Here is a 19,108-nt window from a genome sequence, read left to right on the forward strand (position 1 = left end):
GGCGATCCAATCTCACAAGATTGCCATTTTGTATTTCTTGGTTACACTTTATACATCCATCCAGTTATAATTGTTTCTGGTTTCTTTGTTTTCCTGTTAAGATAGGTGATGACACTTTTCAAAGGCAAGGCTTTTCTACCGCAGGAATAGATTACCTTAACTGCATTTGGCAAAACATTTGGAATTTCGGTCCTCAATTCTCTTTAATTTTGTGCTTTATTTGGCTTTTTTTAATTTTTAATTTATTTTTTTTTTAACTTTTTTGGATCTTATCAGCGTCAGTGATGAGTCTTTTGTAGACGAAACGCGCGTTTGACTTAATTACAAAATTGAATGCAGGTATCTATGATGAGTTTATTTATAGAATATAATGTTGTAATTGACTATATGTAATACATGATTAATCAGAATTTGTAGATCATATGCATTATCGCTTATGTTGAATTGGCATTTGTTGTTGCATTTCAGTGGTCTTGTTTTCCGTTGTTTTCCTCTTATTGTTCATGTGTTTCCCTCGGGTTTAGTTTGTAACCCGGATTTGTGTTCTCAGTCGATTCTCGACTTTTTAACAGCGGTATACTACTGTTGCCTATATTTAGTACTGTATTTATCTGAGCACGCTACAACGTTGACAGTAATGTTGTCAAATTTGCAGCCTTCAGTGGAGTTTTCATACAATAATAGGAACTCTTCTATATATAATTCATATAGATCTGTGCATAACTGTCCAACTTTTTCGACTCAAAGGACTAGCTCTCCAAGTCCACTACATACAACTGCTTTTTTTGTACACTTCATCAATTAATGAAAGAGTTGTGTTTTAAATAATGGAGATCTGTTTTATCATGCAATGCATTTAAAAAGACCGCTGCTTCTATATAAACTTCTACAAGTATAATTGCTGATTTAAAGAGGATATTTCAATGCAAATCCTCCTGTATTGGTGGTTGTTTCTTCAGTCATACTTGTCTAATTAATGTTTTCGATGCTTTTAAAACATATGTAAGCAGTACCACTGTCTTACTTTGTTTTAGTAGGCGACAATAATTTTAATGTAATATTTTACTAACGAAAGTAAGTAGATAATCAGTGAAGTCTTCGCCTGCAAATAATATGTGTCAACTGACAGACCAAAAATATTTTCAGATTTTTCAGTAATAGTTGCTTTACGAGTTTTGATGCATTTGGATCTTGAAATTGTCCCTATTGGAGTTTGATCAAATCGAAATTTTATGGTAGTCAAATCACACAAGTATTGGGTGAACTGCCTCCTCGTTTTCGTACATCTTATTTGATACATGTAACTCTTTGATAAAGCTCTTCTAGTTTTTTTTTTTGTTTCTTAATAATGGATGAATAGTCTCATTTTATGATCCTGGCCTTTTTTGTATATTAACATCTGTTTTCGTCTGTTTTTAATTTTGATCTAAACAGCTTTCTAGAAGTTCCTTTTTTCGGATAAACAGGTATGTTCGGACTGATTTGGTCTAATTGCGTATTTGCATTTCTTATATAATCCTGTATTCTGCTTAAGCGTATGTTTGATTTCAGCATTCCAAATTTTCAACTTGATTTTACCTTACGCTCATGATTAGATTTCTTACTGTTTTTGAAAGCGCTTCCATCGCCTTTTCAAATGTTATGTGTCGAATCTTCTATCCTAGTTAGTCTTTTGTCTAAATTTACAAAACACTACGATCATGGTTGCATATTGACAAGTTTAGTTGGTAGCCACCTAGCTTTGTAGTAATAATGGCAGCTTGTCTATGTTTATCATCTTAATTACGTGTTATAGTGTTCGTTTATTTGCCTTTGAAAGTTATAGATTTGAATTCTAATTTTGGATATATCCATTGCACGTGGCTCGGTACTTTTACGTTCCGTCGTTGTGTTATTGTTATACATGTATAGTAAACGTTTTTATTCTTGTCTGTCGTTTTTGCTAATGAGCGTTTCCTATATGTCGTTTGTTTATTTAGGTACAGTACATTTTAAGAAAAAATGGTGGGTTAACCTGGTTTTATGGCTAGCCAAACCTCCAGCTTACATGGCAATGTTAAAAATACCGCTAAAAATGACAACATTACATTACAGGAATACGGTACAAATAAATGCAAGATTTTCCTAGCTTTACAACCAGGTTTAAATAAACTCATCATAGATACCAGAATTGAATCTTCAAAAGACTCATCATTGACGCTCGAATCCAAAAAGGTTAAAAAGGCCAAATAAAGTACCATTTCCTACATATCAAAGTACCTGCACCAAATCAGTAATATAACAGATGTTATTCATTCGTCTGATGTGTTTTAGCTTTTGATTTTTCCTTTTGATTATGGACTTTACGTTTTGAAATTTCCTCGGAGTTCAGTATTTTTGTAATTTTATTTTTTCAAATGAAAACGGGGGCATGTTCGACAGGGACCAATAAATACAGTCGTGCATCAATTAGTCAACTATTTCACGTGCAGGGATCAAAGCACTCTCCCAACACTACGCAAAAGATTAGTGTTCCTATTTCGACCAGACGTGGCTGCTTAATTGAACATCTCTCAAAGCATAATTGCACGTTCAGCCTGAATTAAATGTCAGAATCTGAGATAATTTAATTCAGAAACCGTTTTCTTTTGGAGTTTCAATTTGTTTCAGGATCTGACCTTTACCTTGAATAGATCGATAAAACAATTTCTTCTCTATATGACCTTACATGCAAATGTCGCTGTAATTCCATGTAAAGTTCTGACGTTTATCTATAGAAATTATTACCGTTTTTGCAATGCCTTGTTTGATTCGAATTAAATGCGAATAAAATGCACAAATCAAAGGTGACAGTAGAAAAATTATTAGACCGATGGATTTTGGTTATATGTGTTATTTGAGACGCAGTCTTATTAGCATATACCCAAAACTTCCCGATATTTGTGTTTTATTAATAACAAAATTGTACAATGTAATGTTGAAAAACAAAGATTTCTTAATGCTATACAAGTATTTAATATAAAAATATGATTAACATTTTACAAAAATGTCAAATTTTAAGAATTGTCCATTTATCCTTATTTTCGTTCTTTAACAATGATTTTGAAAGGAGCCGGCTGTGTAACAGCACCACCTCCACCAATCAGTATTTCTCGAGAAGTACCTTCAGGCAGTGATATTTTAAAACGTTGCATTATTGAGGCAAACATTAGGTGAAGCTCTGGTTTAGCAACACTTTCGCCTAAACAGACACGCCTTCCTGCAGAGAATGGTAACCAGCTTTCTGGCTTCATGGAAAGTTTGCCTTCTTCATTAAGGAATCTTGTTGGATCAAATTTATGAACATCTTTCCAATAATTTGGGTCATGGTGTAAAGCCCAGTGGTTGATCATAACCATTGTGTTCTCTGGAACATCATATCCCCCTAGTATAAACATAAACAAATGTAAAAAATGTAAAGCATGGTAAAATTTCATCTTGTTTTTTATTTCTATAGAGGACCTTAATCATAGTAACATTTCTTATATAAAAAAAATACACCACACCTAAAATATATTTATTAATAATGAAATTTGAATAGTTATGTCGTCGTCATTCACTTGTTGTTGGTATAAAACAACATTTAATAGGCAACATTTGAGAAATCCAATTGATGCATATGAATTTTGGACTCACTTTTATTTACAAACTATTTGCTATTCGCTGATCAATATTTCCGTGTCTTGTAATTACTATACAAAAAGATGATTTTCATGTCCCGCGCAATGTGTTGCAGGGGAAATGCCGCATATAACGGGCGTTTGTCTGAGCGTCTTTATTTTTTCGTGTCATAGTTTTAAATCAACTAAGTCTTCGATAAGTTTGAAAATCAATGCCAGTCAATTATTTCTTTTAAAAGGTAATGACCCTTGGAAACATTATGTTTGGGTAAATCGAATTGTTAGCGTACATTTCTTGCCAGATTTTAATGAAACTGACATCATAGGTTTATATTACTAATGTCTTGAACCAGTTCGAAAATCAGTGCCTATTAATCATTTAAAAAAATCATGCCCCTTGGAAAACATTTATTTGATGGAGAAACGCATTGTTAGCGCTCTCATGTATTCCATTCTTGCCAGACTTTTATGGAACTTATAAATACTGGCAACAGTCAGTAGTATACCGCTGTTCGAAACTTATAAATACTGGCAACAGTCAGTAGTATACCGCTGTTCGAAACTTATAAATCATATCATATTTATATATTAGCTATGTCTTCTACAAGTTCGAAAATCAGTGCCGATCAATAATTGTTAAAAGATTTATGCCTCTTTGTAATATAAATTGTATGGAGAACTGCACTGATAGCGTTTTTATTAGTACAACTCTTGCCAGAACTTTACGAAATTTAAATCATTAAAAATGTCTCGGACGAGTTTTAAAATCAGTACCATTTAATAACTTTCAAAAAGAAAATTATATTGAATATTGCCTAATTAGCGTTTCTTGCGTGATCTTTATGAAATTTTGAAAGATGACGTAAACCTTAGTTGTAAAATGAAAAAAAAAAAAGAATTGTCATGTGTACCTTGGATAGATAAAATATGTACTAACCGGGTGGACATTGGAACTCTGTTCTTTTATTCAAATGGCCAGGACCAGCACCAATTACATTTGATATTTAATTACGGTTTCTGAGTCGATTCAAGTGTTGATGGTTTATAAGTCCTTATTAATTCCCACCAATGTAGTTTTGTCACATATACGTAATCAAATAAACCACGTGGACAGCAAATACAAATTTCTTCTTTTAAGGCAAGTAGACATGGTAAATAGTCAAGCAAATCGAAACAAAAAAATCAGTAGACAGTGTAAAAAGTAAAATCACAAAAATACTAAACTTCGAGGAATATTCAAAACAGAAAGTCCCTAATCAAATGGCAAAATCAACCCTGAAACGTTATAAATACAGATTGAAATAAAATGACATATTCAATATATGTAAGTGGTGTAAAATGACACTTTCATCTCGACGAAGCTCTGTTAATCGTATCAACTTGGAATGAGATGTTGACATAAGGAAACTGAAATCTTAGCGTCTGTCATATATCCTAGTTATTTTTGTCCATCAAAATGGAAGTTCCAAGAAAAAGATCAAAGTTTTCATTAAATGAATTGAATGTCGAGGTAGCTGTGTTTTCCCACTTATGTCACAAACAATCTTAACCTACCGACTGTTGTGTCACATAGCGTTGAGTGTGGTACTCCAACTGGAACAGCAAGTCCAAGTCTCATGACTTCATGTAACGTAGCTTCTGTGTAACTTAGATTTTCTCTGTCTTTCACTCCTGGTAATCTGTTTTTGCCTATTTTACAAAGACGGTACTGTTACATTTTAGCATTAAAAATGTGTTAATGATCTCAGAATCAGAAAGAGTAAAAAAAAAGTAACGTGCACTGAACTTTTAACTTTGAGGATATAGAGATGCCTAATTAGCAAATAGAACAATGAAGGTATGATAGTCATCCAGCAGCAGCTGCAGACCATGTGGTAGATAAAAGACGTATTAAATCAATTTCTTCGTGCACAACACGTTTTATAAATTAACTCTTTGGCTTGTTAAACCTAAAACATATAAACGTTTTAGAGCACAAAAACAAACTGACTTAAAGGGAACAGCAATAATGTATTCTGTGTGAAACTACGAAGTTTCAATTTTCGTTTGCCATTGATTTCCGTGCAAATAGCTAGATTCTTTTTATTTCAAAAACCATTTTTTTCTATTTCAGGAGGCCATTTTGTGCTATCGGCAAAATTTAACAATTTTCTAGAAAGACGCTTCCTGTTCCTTCAGCCAAACAGTAAAGAATTCTCACAGGAGAAATCCAACTAACTTCAAGGAATTTCTGATTAATAGTTCTTGAGAAAAATTCCCAAATAGCCATTATGTGTAAGCATATAAACGTTTTAGTTAAATAGGAAGTTGATGAGAGATGAAAGTGAAAATGTCTCACATGTTATGTTATGCTTACAGGAAGCTTATTAACAAATATATTGACTTGAGAAAAATACGACGGGAATGTCTACGACGTTACTATTAGAAGTAGAACACAGCAAAAGATCAAGGAACTGATTTCAGTTTCTAATTAAAAAAATCCCGACCAGTTAGTTTATCTTTAGCATATCTAGTAATAGTGTAAGGCGTGATTCCAGCAAAAATACTAACCAACTACTCTGTCTATCTCCTCATGAACTTTGGCTTGTATCTCAGGTAACCCAGCCATATAATGTACAGCAAAATACATAGTGACTCTTGAAGTATCAATACCAGCTTTGAAATAAATATGAAAGAGTTATATAAGTATACTTTTGGTGCCATCATTTCATACATTTAAAAATATTCTCTGGCGCATACGCTCTTGTAATATCCTTTTTCTCAAATGATTGGTACTACTAGTATAGGCAAGACAGAATATTGTACCAATAATGCAAATAAATTCATCATAGATCCCAGGATTAAATTTCGTCGTCTACAAAAGACTATTCAGTGACGTAATCATTGTATAAAAATATAAGCGTAAAATATAATACAAAAGACTGCTTACACACTTATAGAATCTGAGTTCACTTGTTTGTTATTAGTGAGATTCAAGTGGCTTTATCACATTCATACTGTAGACATACAGCTTTTATACTTGGCAGGATTATGTCTTGGTATTATTTTTACCATGATATATTGTCAGTTTGATTTAACAATTTTTACAGGAGTTAATATACCGCCATTTTGATGGAAACTACTTCTTTTTAGGCGAGTAATGGGACTGCGAAGAGTTTTCGAAGTATTGACTTCTTAAGCGTGTTGAGAGTGTTCTTATATTTAGTTTACCCTTACTTTTTGGAATTTTGGGTCCTCAATGCTCGTCAACTTCATACTTGTTTGGCTTACTAACTATTTTGATATGATCGTCACTGATGAGTCTTATATAGACGAAACGCGCGTCTGGCGTATTTAATTATAATCATAGAACCTTTGATAACTTATTATAGGTAATTGACCTTTTAATACCTTTTTGTTTTATATCCAACCAATTGTATGCGAGTCCTGGGACTATGCCTTTTTCAGTAATATAAAACGCGACTCATCTGAGACTTTTATAGAAAGCTTGAATACATGGTTCAGTTGTTTGATTTATGTGAAGTTGATCATATAGTATTTTTATTAGCTCATTTCTACGGGATGTGTGATTTTTTTCTAATTTTTTTTATGCTTTCTAATATTAACACATTTTGAACTCAATAACTCCGAGACGCTTTGTCAAAAGGCTCTTATTATTTTTATCATTGTTTGCCATAATGTATAGTTGCCCATATTTTACCCTTATAAGACATACGATTGACCATATTTTAAGCATTGTAATTGTGTGACATTGTGAGTACAACTCTTCGGAGACCATTTGTCAAAAAAAAAAATCATACTTGTTATGGTTGTTTGCCATCATGTGCGATGGACCACATTAAACCGTCATTTTGAGTTTACCATTTTTATTTTAGCTAAGGGACTTGAACCCTATTTTAACTATCATAACATAATGACACACAATTTAAATCCTCATTCATGCAGTATTGACTACATTCTTGGTGGTTCTTATTTTTTTTACCATGATTTTGTTTGAGGCTAATTTGCTTATTCTTTAGTTTTCTATGTTGTGTCATGTTTACTATTGTTTGTCTGTTTGTCATTTTTTATTTTGAGCCATGGCTTTGTCAGTTTATTTCCGATTTATGAGTTTGACTGTCCCTCTGGTATCTTTCGTCCCTCTTTTAATATACCATTGGAGTTTCACTTTATGAAAATTACTTATTTGTACATCCTTTTCCTAACCCTAGTACCCATGTCTTACATATATTGATCAACTCAATATGACCTAGTACATCCAGTTTCGCTTCATTCGAATGATTTTGTAATCTTTTTCATTTACCATAATATCAATCCTTGCTTTCGGTCTTTATCGAGCAGTCAGTCAGAATCCAAGTCTTTGAAAGAGGCATTATTCATAGTTTCAAAACTATAAGACCTATACTAACAGTGAAATATTTTTGCTTAGATCTAAAGCATATGTGAAATATTGTTGTCTAAATTTAAAACATCTGCAAAACACTATTGCCTCCAATTAAAACAAGAAAAAAGATGTTTTTTTTCAATTATAAACCTACCACCAAATATATCTGATATGGTATTTACGAGATGTAAGTCCGTTAACTCTGATAGAACTTCTTTGTCTTCCTCGTCTTCAGCTTCTTGTCTTGCTAAAATTAGTGCGTCAGTAAAATCTCGAATGTAATCTACAAATAATCCAGTTAGATTTGATTTGAAATATGACGTAAAAGATAAACAGAAAATGAAACGTTTAAAGCGTGGTTCAAAGCACATAATAAATGCTTCAGAATACCCATTGTTCCAAGCCCATATGCTAGAAATACAAAAAAACAATAAAATATCAAAGGTGTGCAGCTCCGTTTAAACAATAGGTCCATTAAACTACGATGGGAAATTCAGGTGCGAACCATGCGAAGACTCGTCTCGCTTTGCCAAAGTAAAGTCGGTTAATCATGATTCACAGACACACCAGGCAAAAAATGTTAGAAACCGGGTGCCGGCGACAGTGCACATTAGCAAAACGAAAGACGGTATAAAAAAAATTACCATAGCACAATAACGGGATGTATAAGTATATTTATATCCCATATGCAGGTTAAATTGTAATATTGCTATAAAGGTGTGGGAAATTTAAAATCGTCTCGTTTGTCATATATCCTTGTACTGGACCGCTTATGTCAAATTTGAGGTATTGTTAATGGTAGGAACATCATCAATACATCTGGACACCGTTTCACAAAAGGTCGTAAATCGTGAAAAAGGTCGTACGACCATCTTAACGATATGCGACCGTTTCACAAATATTTACGATTTACGACTTACGAGAATTTTGGTCGCAAATTCCCGACTGGGTTTAAGCAGTCGTAAATCGGATAATTTAATAAAACGGGCAATAAAACGTGTCATTTTTTAGCAACTATGGCTGCGTTCATGGCTTTACTAGAGCAAGAAGAGAGGAAAGAGAGGAGGCCGCGTATTTTCCGTGATCGGAACAACCCAATAAACTATATGGCAGATATAGAGCTGATAGAGCGATACAGAATGCCAAGAATTAAGATTATGGAAGTTGTTGATTTAGTTAGAAAAGATATAGAGAGTCCAACCTTCAGAAGTCATGCTAATTCAGCAATTTTACAGGTGTGAAATCCCTTTATTTTGTTATGATCCTGCCATTTGCTCCACTTATAACGCTTATCTCCCTGTAACAAATAACATACGAAACAAAGCTGGTACGGTCATTGTTTCTGTGATATGTGTATTGTGTTTTTGTTTCGTTTCCCCGTCAACTTAATATTAAAAATAAGTTACAAAAAGGGAATCAGAATTATTTAAAAAGTTTTATCAAATATTACTATAAAACTATGTGAAATATTCCTAATAGCACACACGGTAACTTCTAACGATACATATTTATAAATCCGTGATAGCTGTTTAACAACAATTCAGGAGTTAAAAAAACATATAGTTTCTCAAATATTTTTACTATTATAATATTCATACACCATAACAAAATTATTTTTATTATACATGTTATATGTGTTAATGATCCTTAACACATATCTTTTACTTAAACTTCAGCTTGAACGACTGGTACAAAGAGAAAATACTTAGTATGTACACCATCAATATATGTCTGGGAGTACTATTTACCATCATCACACATACTTTGAAATATTGACTAGACCAAGATGTAAATAAAGATATATGTAGTCAATTTCCTTCACATGATTAAAATTCGGCAGCTTTTGACAAGACTTTGTATGAGGGTATAGATGGGTCTGTTATTCTGTAAACATTTAATTTTCACCCCTTTATTCTTTAATCTTCAAAAAATTAACCCCCTCTTGCCCGTTATTCTCTAACCTAAAAGAGGGGGGCGTTCCAGTCATGCTTCAGTGATTCCATATATAATCTGCAATCAAATTTCCCCATGAAAGGGACCGGGCCCACCAGCACCCCCTAGATCCACCTATGTAGACTAGTTGGGGACTTCTGATTATATATATACAAGGGTAAAGGGAATTACTGAAGCATATTTAAACATGAACCCAATCCCACTTTGGATCCGCCACCGTATACTATTTGACTCAGAGAAATTGACATAACTACCAATTAAATTAATGAGGTCAAAGTCAAATAAACATCAACCGGCATGTACACATAGTTAAATTAATGCTTATAAATCAGACCTGGATGAGAACAATACTAGAACTACAAGTTCAGAAATTATTCTGAAAAATGCCACAGGGTTATATTGATCATGATGTTCCTATCATTAACAATCCAAACTTTTTCCGATTTGGTTCAATTAATAGTACCATCTTTTCTCCAAAACTTACCTCGATCAAACGATTTCTTGTGCTCTTCAAGTTTCTTCCTATAACGCTCTGCGATTTCGTCAGATATTTCCGTGATTTTTCTGTATTTTTGTGTAGTCCAGATTTTATACATAATAGGAAACATGTCTTCCACAAAACCCTTTCCGATTAATTCAGTAAATTTCTTGTCTTTTTTTATAAAGTCTTGAAACTCCGGGTCATCTAACTCGGTACTGAAATGATATTTATTTTCAAAATTTAAACATCCATGTGTATAAACATATATACAGATGTCTTCCTTTGCATGCGCTACAAGAGCAAATGCCTATAGGTTGCATTTCTGTAAATATTGACAATGCATTTTTCTATAGGAACTCCCTTTACGGCTAAAACTGTACCACTTTTACTATGAAGTTTTGAAAAAAATCATATCCTAGAATGGAAAGTTCATATGCACTACTTTTTTTTTCAAAGGTCAAAATATAGGGCTGTGCGGCATATTTCCAACGTTTATATGCCCCGAACTTCTAAGAGTTTAAACTAACACTAAATTTCTTAACTATCACTACCTCGACTGTAGGGTTACCATAGATTTCATTATAAACAATATTCACAGGTATATTTTCTGGTAACTTTCCAAAGTTATGTCTCTATGATTTGCCACCTACGGATCAGAACTGGGAACCAGTTTGTAAACAAAATCAATTTTCTATGAATATTCTAAATCTCCCCAAAAGAGTCGTGGTTTGAGAAACAGCTGAATTTACAAAGTGCAACCTAAAAGGATCATTTGACATCGAATTTAAAGTTAAATATTACCTTTCCTTAAGTTGAACTAGGATGTATCGAAATTGAAATCTTATACAAATTTTAAATTCGGAGTTCGAAATCATTATTTATCGTCAAAATTAAATATCGAAAAAGACCGTCAAAGCTTCACATATAAAAATTATAACAATCCTAACAAAGTTGACGGGTTGTTTTCTTTTTCGTTTAGGGGATGAGGGCGTTTTCATCAGCACACCTTTTATACGGCTTGCAAAAATCAAATGAATATGGTTTTACTCATCAGATCGGAATGAAGCATTTATGACTTTCGAACAGCGGTATACTACTGATGACTTTTTTAACAACCAAAAGAATAAAAAAGTACCGATCGAAGGGTACTCGAAGATTATCTAAGGGAACTGGTGTTTTCTAGACACAATATTATTTTGAAAACAGTTTTAATATATATCCAGGAACGAGTTATCACATCAAATGTTTTAACCTAACGAACACCATGTAAAGCATAATTAAACTCGTATTGTTTTCCTTTCAACTTTGTGCATTTACATGTTTTAAGCGTTCCTTCTGGATTTAAAACTGTCTGCAAAGTCATTTAAGCGTAGGACGTTGGAATGGCATTAGAGTTAAAGTGACGAAAATTTCAAATTAATTCGCCCACATGACTAGTACTTATTCTTGTTGGCCAGGGAGATTAACCAATTAGTACTTTAAATAAATAATTAATTCTAAAAAAAATATTTAATCTTGAGTGTTCCACTTAAATACGCCACGCTTTATCCAAACCTTTTTCCGAAGCAGACACTATTTAGCATATGAAACACCATCAAGTCAATAATAGGTTCTGGATCAAATTCCTCTTTTTCTTCAGCCATCAGGGGTAGACATTTATGCATTGAGTTGTGAAGAACTTCTTCTAAGTGTTTACCTGCCAAATACTGTCTTTAAAAAAAATATATTTTTAATACAACATTGATCTGGATTAAAATGAAAGCCATAACAATGGAAAAAAATATCGTCGAATGTGTATTGAATTATCGTTTGGATTTTGTATTCCCCGAGTGTATCACCAGTCCAGTAGTCAACACTTCTGTGTTGACATGAGTTATCAATGATATGGTCATTTTCATAAATTAACTGATTACAGAACTTTGAATTTTTTAAAAAACTAAAACTTTTCTACCTCAGGAATAGACAAACTTAGCTGTTTTTGGCAAAACATTTAGGAATTTTCGGTCCAAAATGCTCTTCATTTTTATTTGGCCTTTTTTACTTTTTTTATTCGAGTGTCCTTGACGAGTCTTTTGTAGACGAAATGAGCGTCTGACTCAAATATAAAATTCCAATCCTGGTATCTATGATGAGTTTATTTACCTTTTCATCGAGTATAAAGAAAGGAAGACAATGCTGATAAAAGAAGTATCTGCAATCAAAGTCTAATTACACACGTGCATCGTTACCTATTCGAAATAGTTCCTGTTTTTAGGTATATGATGTCTAGAAATCGAGACACACATTGACTAAATATTATCTGCTATTCTTACTGAAATTTTGTTTAATCAAATGACATTTTATTTTTTTTATCCAATTTCGTTTCAGATCCCTGCAATAGCAATTTTCAATCACCAAATTATACACCAGGTGTTATAGAAGGCTGAAATGGATACAACAAACCTTGGTTTATCAATGGAATATTTTCTATTTCAGTAACTAGTAAAAAAACTCTTTAAGAACTTAAAAGACTTTTCACTGAAATATCTTTGCAGTTGTTTACTTCATTACCTCAAAGCTTTTCCTGCAATTTTCCTGTGTAATTTCCATGCTGGTGTATAATTTGCAAAAACAATGTTCTTTCTGCCATTCGATAACTTGTCGACTGTGAAAAGTTTTGAAAAATTATTGTGTTTATAATGCATGTTTCATGATAAGAATACTCATTATTTTGACTTGTAGACTGAAACACGTGGTATTTAAAGGCGCAATAGCTACGAGATATATAATAAATCTAAAGTATAATTTATTTTAGTTCAAACATTAATGGAAGTGAAATACTAGTAGTGAAATAATAATTCGCATTTAGCAGCAAGTAGAGTTAAATTTTGTCGAATTAAGCCAAGAGACATTGATGATGAATTATTCACTTGCAACTGAATAATTCGATCATATTAAATTCGTAATCATATGAACATAAATTTAACCACTCAGCTAGAGATTGATAACGCATGAATATGCGTGTTTGGTTATTTAAAGTAAAAGATTGTCAACACTGAAAGTGAAACAAAAGTAAATCATTTAGTCGACTGATTAGATCCACAAAACATCATTATTATACAGGTAAAAACGATGATCAGCATATATTTATAATCTATAATATGAAATTGAGAACCCGGAAAAATCTAATTGCACAAGTTCGCTTTCTATTTATGTTTATATCGTCTATTTGACCATCGGAAGACGTAGGAGGTTAACTCGATAAATAATAAGATGGCGTCAAGACTAAAATACACACGAAACGAAGCAACATATTATCGAGCCAATGCCCTGTAAATTGTTTTTATTAGACATTTTATTTTTTCGATAAATGTATTACATGTCAATAAATCAAATATGAGAATTTGAGTCAAATCGGTGATCATGAACTTGACAGCTAGTGCCCCTTTAAAGGTTAACTTTTTATTTCTAATGTTGACATTTATTACCGGTCGAATTTAATACAAGTGCGTTAACCTCATTAAACGTAGTCAACACTGTGTTATACTGTAATTTAACAATAATTTAAATTGTTCGTTGTAGTTTGAGAATATATATATAATGTTTGTGACGAGGTTATTAAAGCAGTCGACACCCAAATCAGCAATCTTTGTGCGAGTTCGCTGCTCTCCTTCATAAAAAATTAGAGGAACAAGATCGACAGAGTTTTGGCGAGGGAGTTCACACCAACTTTGGCTAAATATCAAATATATTGCATGATATATAATCGTCGTTAATCATTCAACTGAAATTTTTTCCGATCTGACTTTTTACAGGTGGTTAAACAATGGTTGAATGAAAAATTGAAAAGAGAGACTTCTAAAACGTCATATTTGTTTAAAACTATAAAATAAAAATGCATTTCAACGCACGTGATGGTAGATTAGGTCTGTTAGCAAACTCAGCTTTTCTTTTCACCAACGCCTCTGTTACCGACTCAATATCATTTAAGATAACCATCTGGACCGGTCCTATATAAAAAAGAAAAAAAATCTATTTCAAAATAATGAAAGTTGTAAAGGGGAAAGCGGTATATTCATAAACGAATGTGATATGAAATAAACATTTCGCCACATTAAATCGTTATATGCGTATTTCTCAGATCAGGAACATGTGATTGAGTTGTTGTCATTTATTGCTTTTTGTTATACTTGTTTTTCGTTTATTTTTCTTGTTTTGTGTCGTTGCAACATTGTTTGGGTGAGGGTTGGCAGCTTCAAACATGTTTAACCCCCACATTCTATATATGCCTGCCTGTATCTAAGTTGCTTTTGTTGGTTCTTGTCGGTCAAATTTGTTGTTTGTAAATAGTTTTGTTATACTCTGACTCATGCCTTTAGTTTTCTCAATTGCATTGTTTTATATTTGTTATTTCGAGTACTGTGTATAGCTGACTATCCGGTATAGGCTTTTCTCATTTTTGAAGGCTGTACGGTTGCCTATAAATGTTTATTAAAATTGAGAATGGAAATGGGGAATGTGCCAAAGAGACAACAACCCGACCATAGAAAAAAAAAACAGCAGCAGAAGGTCACCAACAGGTCTTCAATGTAGCGAGAAATTCCCGCACCCGGAGGCGTCCTTCAGCCTAAACAAATATATACTAGTTCGGTGATAATGAACGCCATACTAATTTCCAAATTGTACACAAGAAACTAAAATTAAAATAATACAAGACTAACAAAGGCCAGAGGCTCCTGACTTGGGACAGGCGCAAAAATGCGGCGGGGTTAAACATGTTTGTAAGATCCCCCCCCCCTTCCCCCTATACCTCTAACCAATGTAGAAAAGTAAACGAATAACAATACGCACATTAAAGTTCAGTTCAAGAGAACTAATTTGAAATTGGGTGGCATTTGTCTCATTTCCAATCCTACCAACTCACTATTAACAAACTTTGTAAAAAAGAAAAATATCTTATACGATGCATTTTCAACAATTTCAGGACACGCGTTATAATGAGGTTCCATCACAGACCAAATATAATCTTTTACCGTCTGCAACACTAACAGCCAAACTGATTTACAGCAAGAAAAACAAAATACAAATATACAAGGTTGCATAAAAAAAAACAGCTATATTCTCAGGGAAACAAATGAAAAATTAGTAATTTTATCACTGATTTTTTTTTTTTTTTTTTTTTTAAGGAACAATCAAAATAATATAATTTGTGACTCAAGCTTAAAGAAAAAGATGTCTGATGCTAAATCTGAAATATTTGACCATAACTGCAGCAAGATGATAAAAAGATGTATTTTTTTAGACTGAAACAAATAACGCGAGTAACTTATAATGAGAACATTGAAAAACTCGGTATTGAGAACACGATTTGTTTAAAACTTCAGGATCTTTGGAATCCCGTTTAACTTTAACTCGACGCCAAGTTATGATATTGGTGTACATTAACTGACTATTTATAGGTGTGAATTTGAGAGATAAAGCATTACCTAAATGAACGGTAAATACAGGTCCATAAGTCTTCACATACTTTGCAAATATTTCGTGTAGAAACTTTGCTTTAATAACTGAAAGATAAAGAAAATAAATTATTAAACAATTAAACCAGGACAAATGTAGCAAACAATTCAGGTTTTGTTCTTAATTTAGATTCAAGAAGATAGACACGTACATAATGAATGATCAAATATAGTTTTTTACCCACATTTTTCTTGAAAAAAGAGATGCAATCTTTAAATTTGCTATAGTTGACTAACACATTGATTTTTTTTTTGTGAAATTACAGAGACCAAGATGAAACGGTTTGATAGCAAGACACTACTACTTCTAAACAGGATAACTTTGGATATGCGTATGGTATTACTTTTTGTGGTCTTGTAACAGAACACATACATGAACGAATCCCAAAAAGAGTTGCACATGGTAACGGATTCAGTTCTCCATTTATATTGGACGTGGCTACGTATTTATACATCCTGCACATCTAAACATATTTCTGTCTGTCCGAAAGATGTCAAGTAAATCTTACATCTTACGTTTTGAATTGTATAATATAAGATGGTTCTAAAAAAATTCAAAAAGTGAATGAATGTCGGACACCAACTTTCAACTTTCCATTATTCTCGTTTTTCAAGCTTTAGTTAAAAGGTAATACCTTATAACATTCAACATGATGTCAGAGCATGATATATTTTTCAAATCCTTCTAATTAAAGGATACATTTATATTTTGAACAAGCAGATGTTTTATCCTAGCAGATAAAAGTGGCACATTGAAAAGTCAACGACCATGCACACATCAATTTTACGAATTTTGAAGATATTAATTTACCCACAATTTGCATAAAACAATTAAGCTTGGCCTAAACTACTACTTATTTTTGGTTAATTCTTATTTATGAATAGTTCATTATGTTTTATGTTGATCTAATACGTACATATGTACTTTCAAACATTTTGATCGGAACAGAACATTGTAAATTTTAGCATTGTTAGTTTCAACCTGATATGCGACCAACCTTTGATGTTGTTTATAATTATTTTTACTTATTATGTGTACCTTCATAGTTCCCAATGAATGGCCAGGCAAATGGTCCCGGTGGTAGCTTATACTTCCATTTTTGACGGACTTTATACACAAAAAGTATCACTACTATTCCTAGAAGTACTGTCTGAACATTTAACGCTGATAAAATTGAAGACATATTTCTGCAGGATATTTATTTGTAGGATTAGCCTTGAACTGACATAGATATACACACGTACTATATTTATAATCTAAATATAGGAGTTGAGTGTTTAAATGTGCCATTGATTATATATTTTTTTTACCTTTACTTCACGTAGAGCAAATGTTATTGAGTGTTTTTCGTGTCCGTTTTGTCTGAAACGTAATTTTTGTTGTTAAAAAAACTGCTTCCAAAACTGGGCGAATAAATCAAGATCTTTGGTTTGTATTAAAAATTTCTACCGGAACTAAAAAGATAGCCATAGTTTACTATTTATAACCAGTAATTACCGGACATATTTCTGGGGAGGGGAGGGGGCAAAAGAAATAGAAATAAATTCCAGTTTTCATTATACATAGAATAATGAAGAGTATTTTATAAGACAATTAGGCAAACGATACCAAGTATAACCCATTATATCAATGCAATCATTGAACTCTTTAAGTTGCTTGCTTTTTATGACATCGCGTCTGCTAGTCCACGATTATTCTGACGTCCAACAGCTGTTTTGCCAGACAAAGCTTGGAGAAGGGACCCACGGCCCAATCTTTTCTGGCAAAACAGCCGTCGGACGTCAGAGTAATATCGGCATCTCAGAGATCAGTATAAGCGTCTGCAAAGATGATCAAAGATATTATAGTACTAGTGTCGATGTATTGAAATAAATCATTTGGTGCTTTAACATGTTTAATACTCATCACATAATGATCAGCATTTAAATGATGCTGTATTTTTTGCATATAATATTAACAGTTGTGGAGTCATATGAATGCCTAAACAGTGAATACACTATATTGAATATATCGGTGTGCAAGTCCCTGCTGGTGAAATCAACAGATATTTACCGAACAAGTAGAAATAAGAACTAAAAATGTTTTTAATAAATCCACTGTTAAGTTTTTGTTAATATGCAGATTTTACGAAGAAAATCTACAATATACAATTTATCATTTAGAATTTAAACTTACACAAGCGAGTATAGTATATGTGTATATGGTGCGCCAAGTGTTCGGCTGCTTAACTGGCCATGATTGTTCTCTCTCGATATATTGAAAATTAAGTGATACATAGTGCTTGGATATATTTGACTTTTGTTGTGAATATTCAAAATTATGCATCAATCATGAATACGAACTTAATTTTTGGAATTTTATTTGCAATAGTTTGCATTAGACTATCAAACTTTAACAAAGGATTGTTTATCAACCTAGTGAATACCTACTCAGTACGTGTAATCATGGATAACCCGCAAGTACAATACAAGTACAAGTGAACTGATGAACTATCGCTCAGTCCCTAGACGGTTTATTAAACCAGACAGTGACGTATTAGAAAGATTAAAAGGTTTGGAAATATTAAATTATAGAAGATCACGCTCAGGCAAAAAGAAAAATAAAACTCATTGAATATCTAAAAAACAAATTGGTGTTAATCCATCTAACTTGATATATCCCAAACGATGCAATATACTAAACAATTTCGCAGAAAATGTCATCTGCTTGACTGTCAATTGCCGATCGCTAGTAAAAAAAGACGTCCTCGTCGGGCAAATGCTACGTGAACAAAATGTTGACTTTTCAATTTTAACAGAAACCTGGTATTCCGATGAAAAGCAATATCAATTCGAAACATCAGATCTTAATCAAAATAGGTTGCCCTATCATGTCGAAGCAGTATTAAAATGCGTAAACTGTTTTCCGGCACAAAATCGTGTTTTGAGTATGGAATATGGCAACTAGTATTTAAATCTATAACAATAAATTGCATTGGTATTTACAGACCACCATCCTTAGCGACACCAAATCAATTTGTGAACGAATTCTTTCAGTTTCTAGAAGATATAGTACCTAAGTATTCAAATCTCATAATCATGGGTGATTTTAACTTGCACATCGAGGAAAACAGTAACGCGATTTCGGAATTCAATAACTCTCTTGATGCACTCGGAT

The 19,108-nt window shown here is 32.7% G+C and overlaps 1 protein-coding gene across 2 annotated transcripts; it reads right to left on the bottom strand.

The window, feature by feature from the left end:
- Nucleotides 1–2,970: 2,970 nt before the first annotated feature.
- Nucleotides 2,971–17,179, bottom strand: LOC143063074 (steroid 17-alpha-hydroxylase/17,20 lyase-like). Of its 2 annotated transcripts, XM_076235005.1 has the most exons (10): nt 16,991–17,178; nt 15,922–15,999; nt 14,347–14,445; nt 13,007–13,100; nt 12,011–12,166; nt 10,460–10,671; nt 8,177–8,305; nt 6,189–6,293; nt 5,193–5,327; nt 2,971–3,403 (listed from the first exon to the last, which is right to left on the bottom strand). In XM_076235005.1, the coding sequence occupies exons 1-10, from the start codon at nt 17,133–17,135 to the stop codon at nt 3,057–3,059; spliced, it is 1,500 nt and encodes a 499-aa protein (XP_076091120.1). In that variant the 5' UTR covers nt 17,136–17,178; the 3' UTR covers nt 2,971–3,056. The 2 variants fall into 2 exon arrangements, with proteins under 2 accessions (XP_076091120.1, XP_076091121.1); XM_076235006.1 differs by lacking the exon at nt 12,011–12,166 and having other exon boundaries at nt 16,991–17,179.
- Nucleotides 17,180–19,108: the final 1,929 nt, after the last annotated feature.

Source organism: Mytilus galloprovincialis, chromosome 2, assembly GCF_965363235.1.
Source record: "Mytilus galloprovincialis chromosome 2, xbMytGall1.hap1.1, whole genome shotgun sequence".
Lineage (NCBI taxonomy): Eukaryota > Metazoa > Mollusca > Bivalvia > Mytilida > Mytilidae > Mytilus > Mytilus galloprovincialis.

Excerpts from the sequence above, each read along its gene's own strand:
- LOC143063074 (XM_076235005.1), bottom strand. The coding sequence starts at position 17,135 with ATGTCTTCAATTTTATCAGCGTTAAATGTTCAGACAGTACTTCTAGGA. Across the intron at positions 13,101-14,346 it reads CAGACCTAATCTACCATCAC|TCGACAAGTTATCGAATGGC; the intron begins GTGCGTTGAAAT and ends AACTTTTCACAG. Across the intron at positions 6,294-8,176 it reads CATATCAGATATATTTGGTG|CTGGTATTGATACTTCAAGA; the intron begins GTAGGTTTATAA and ends TTTATTTCAAAG.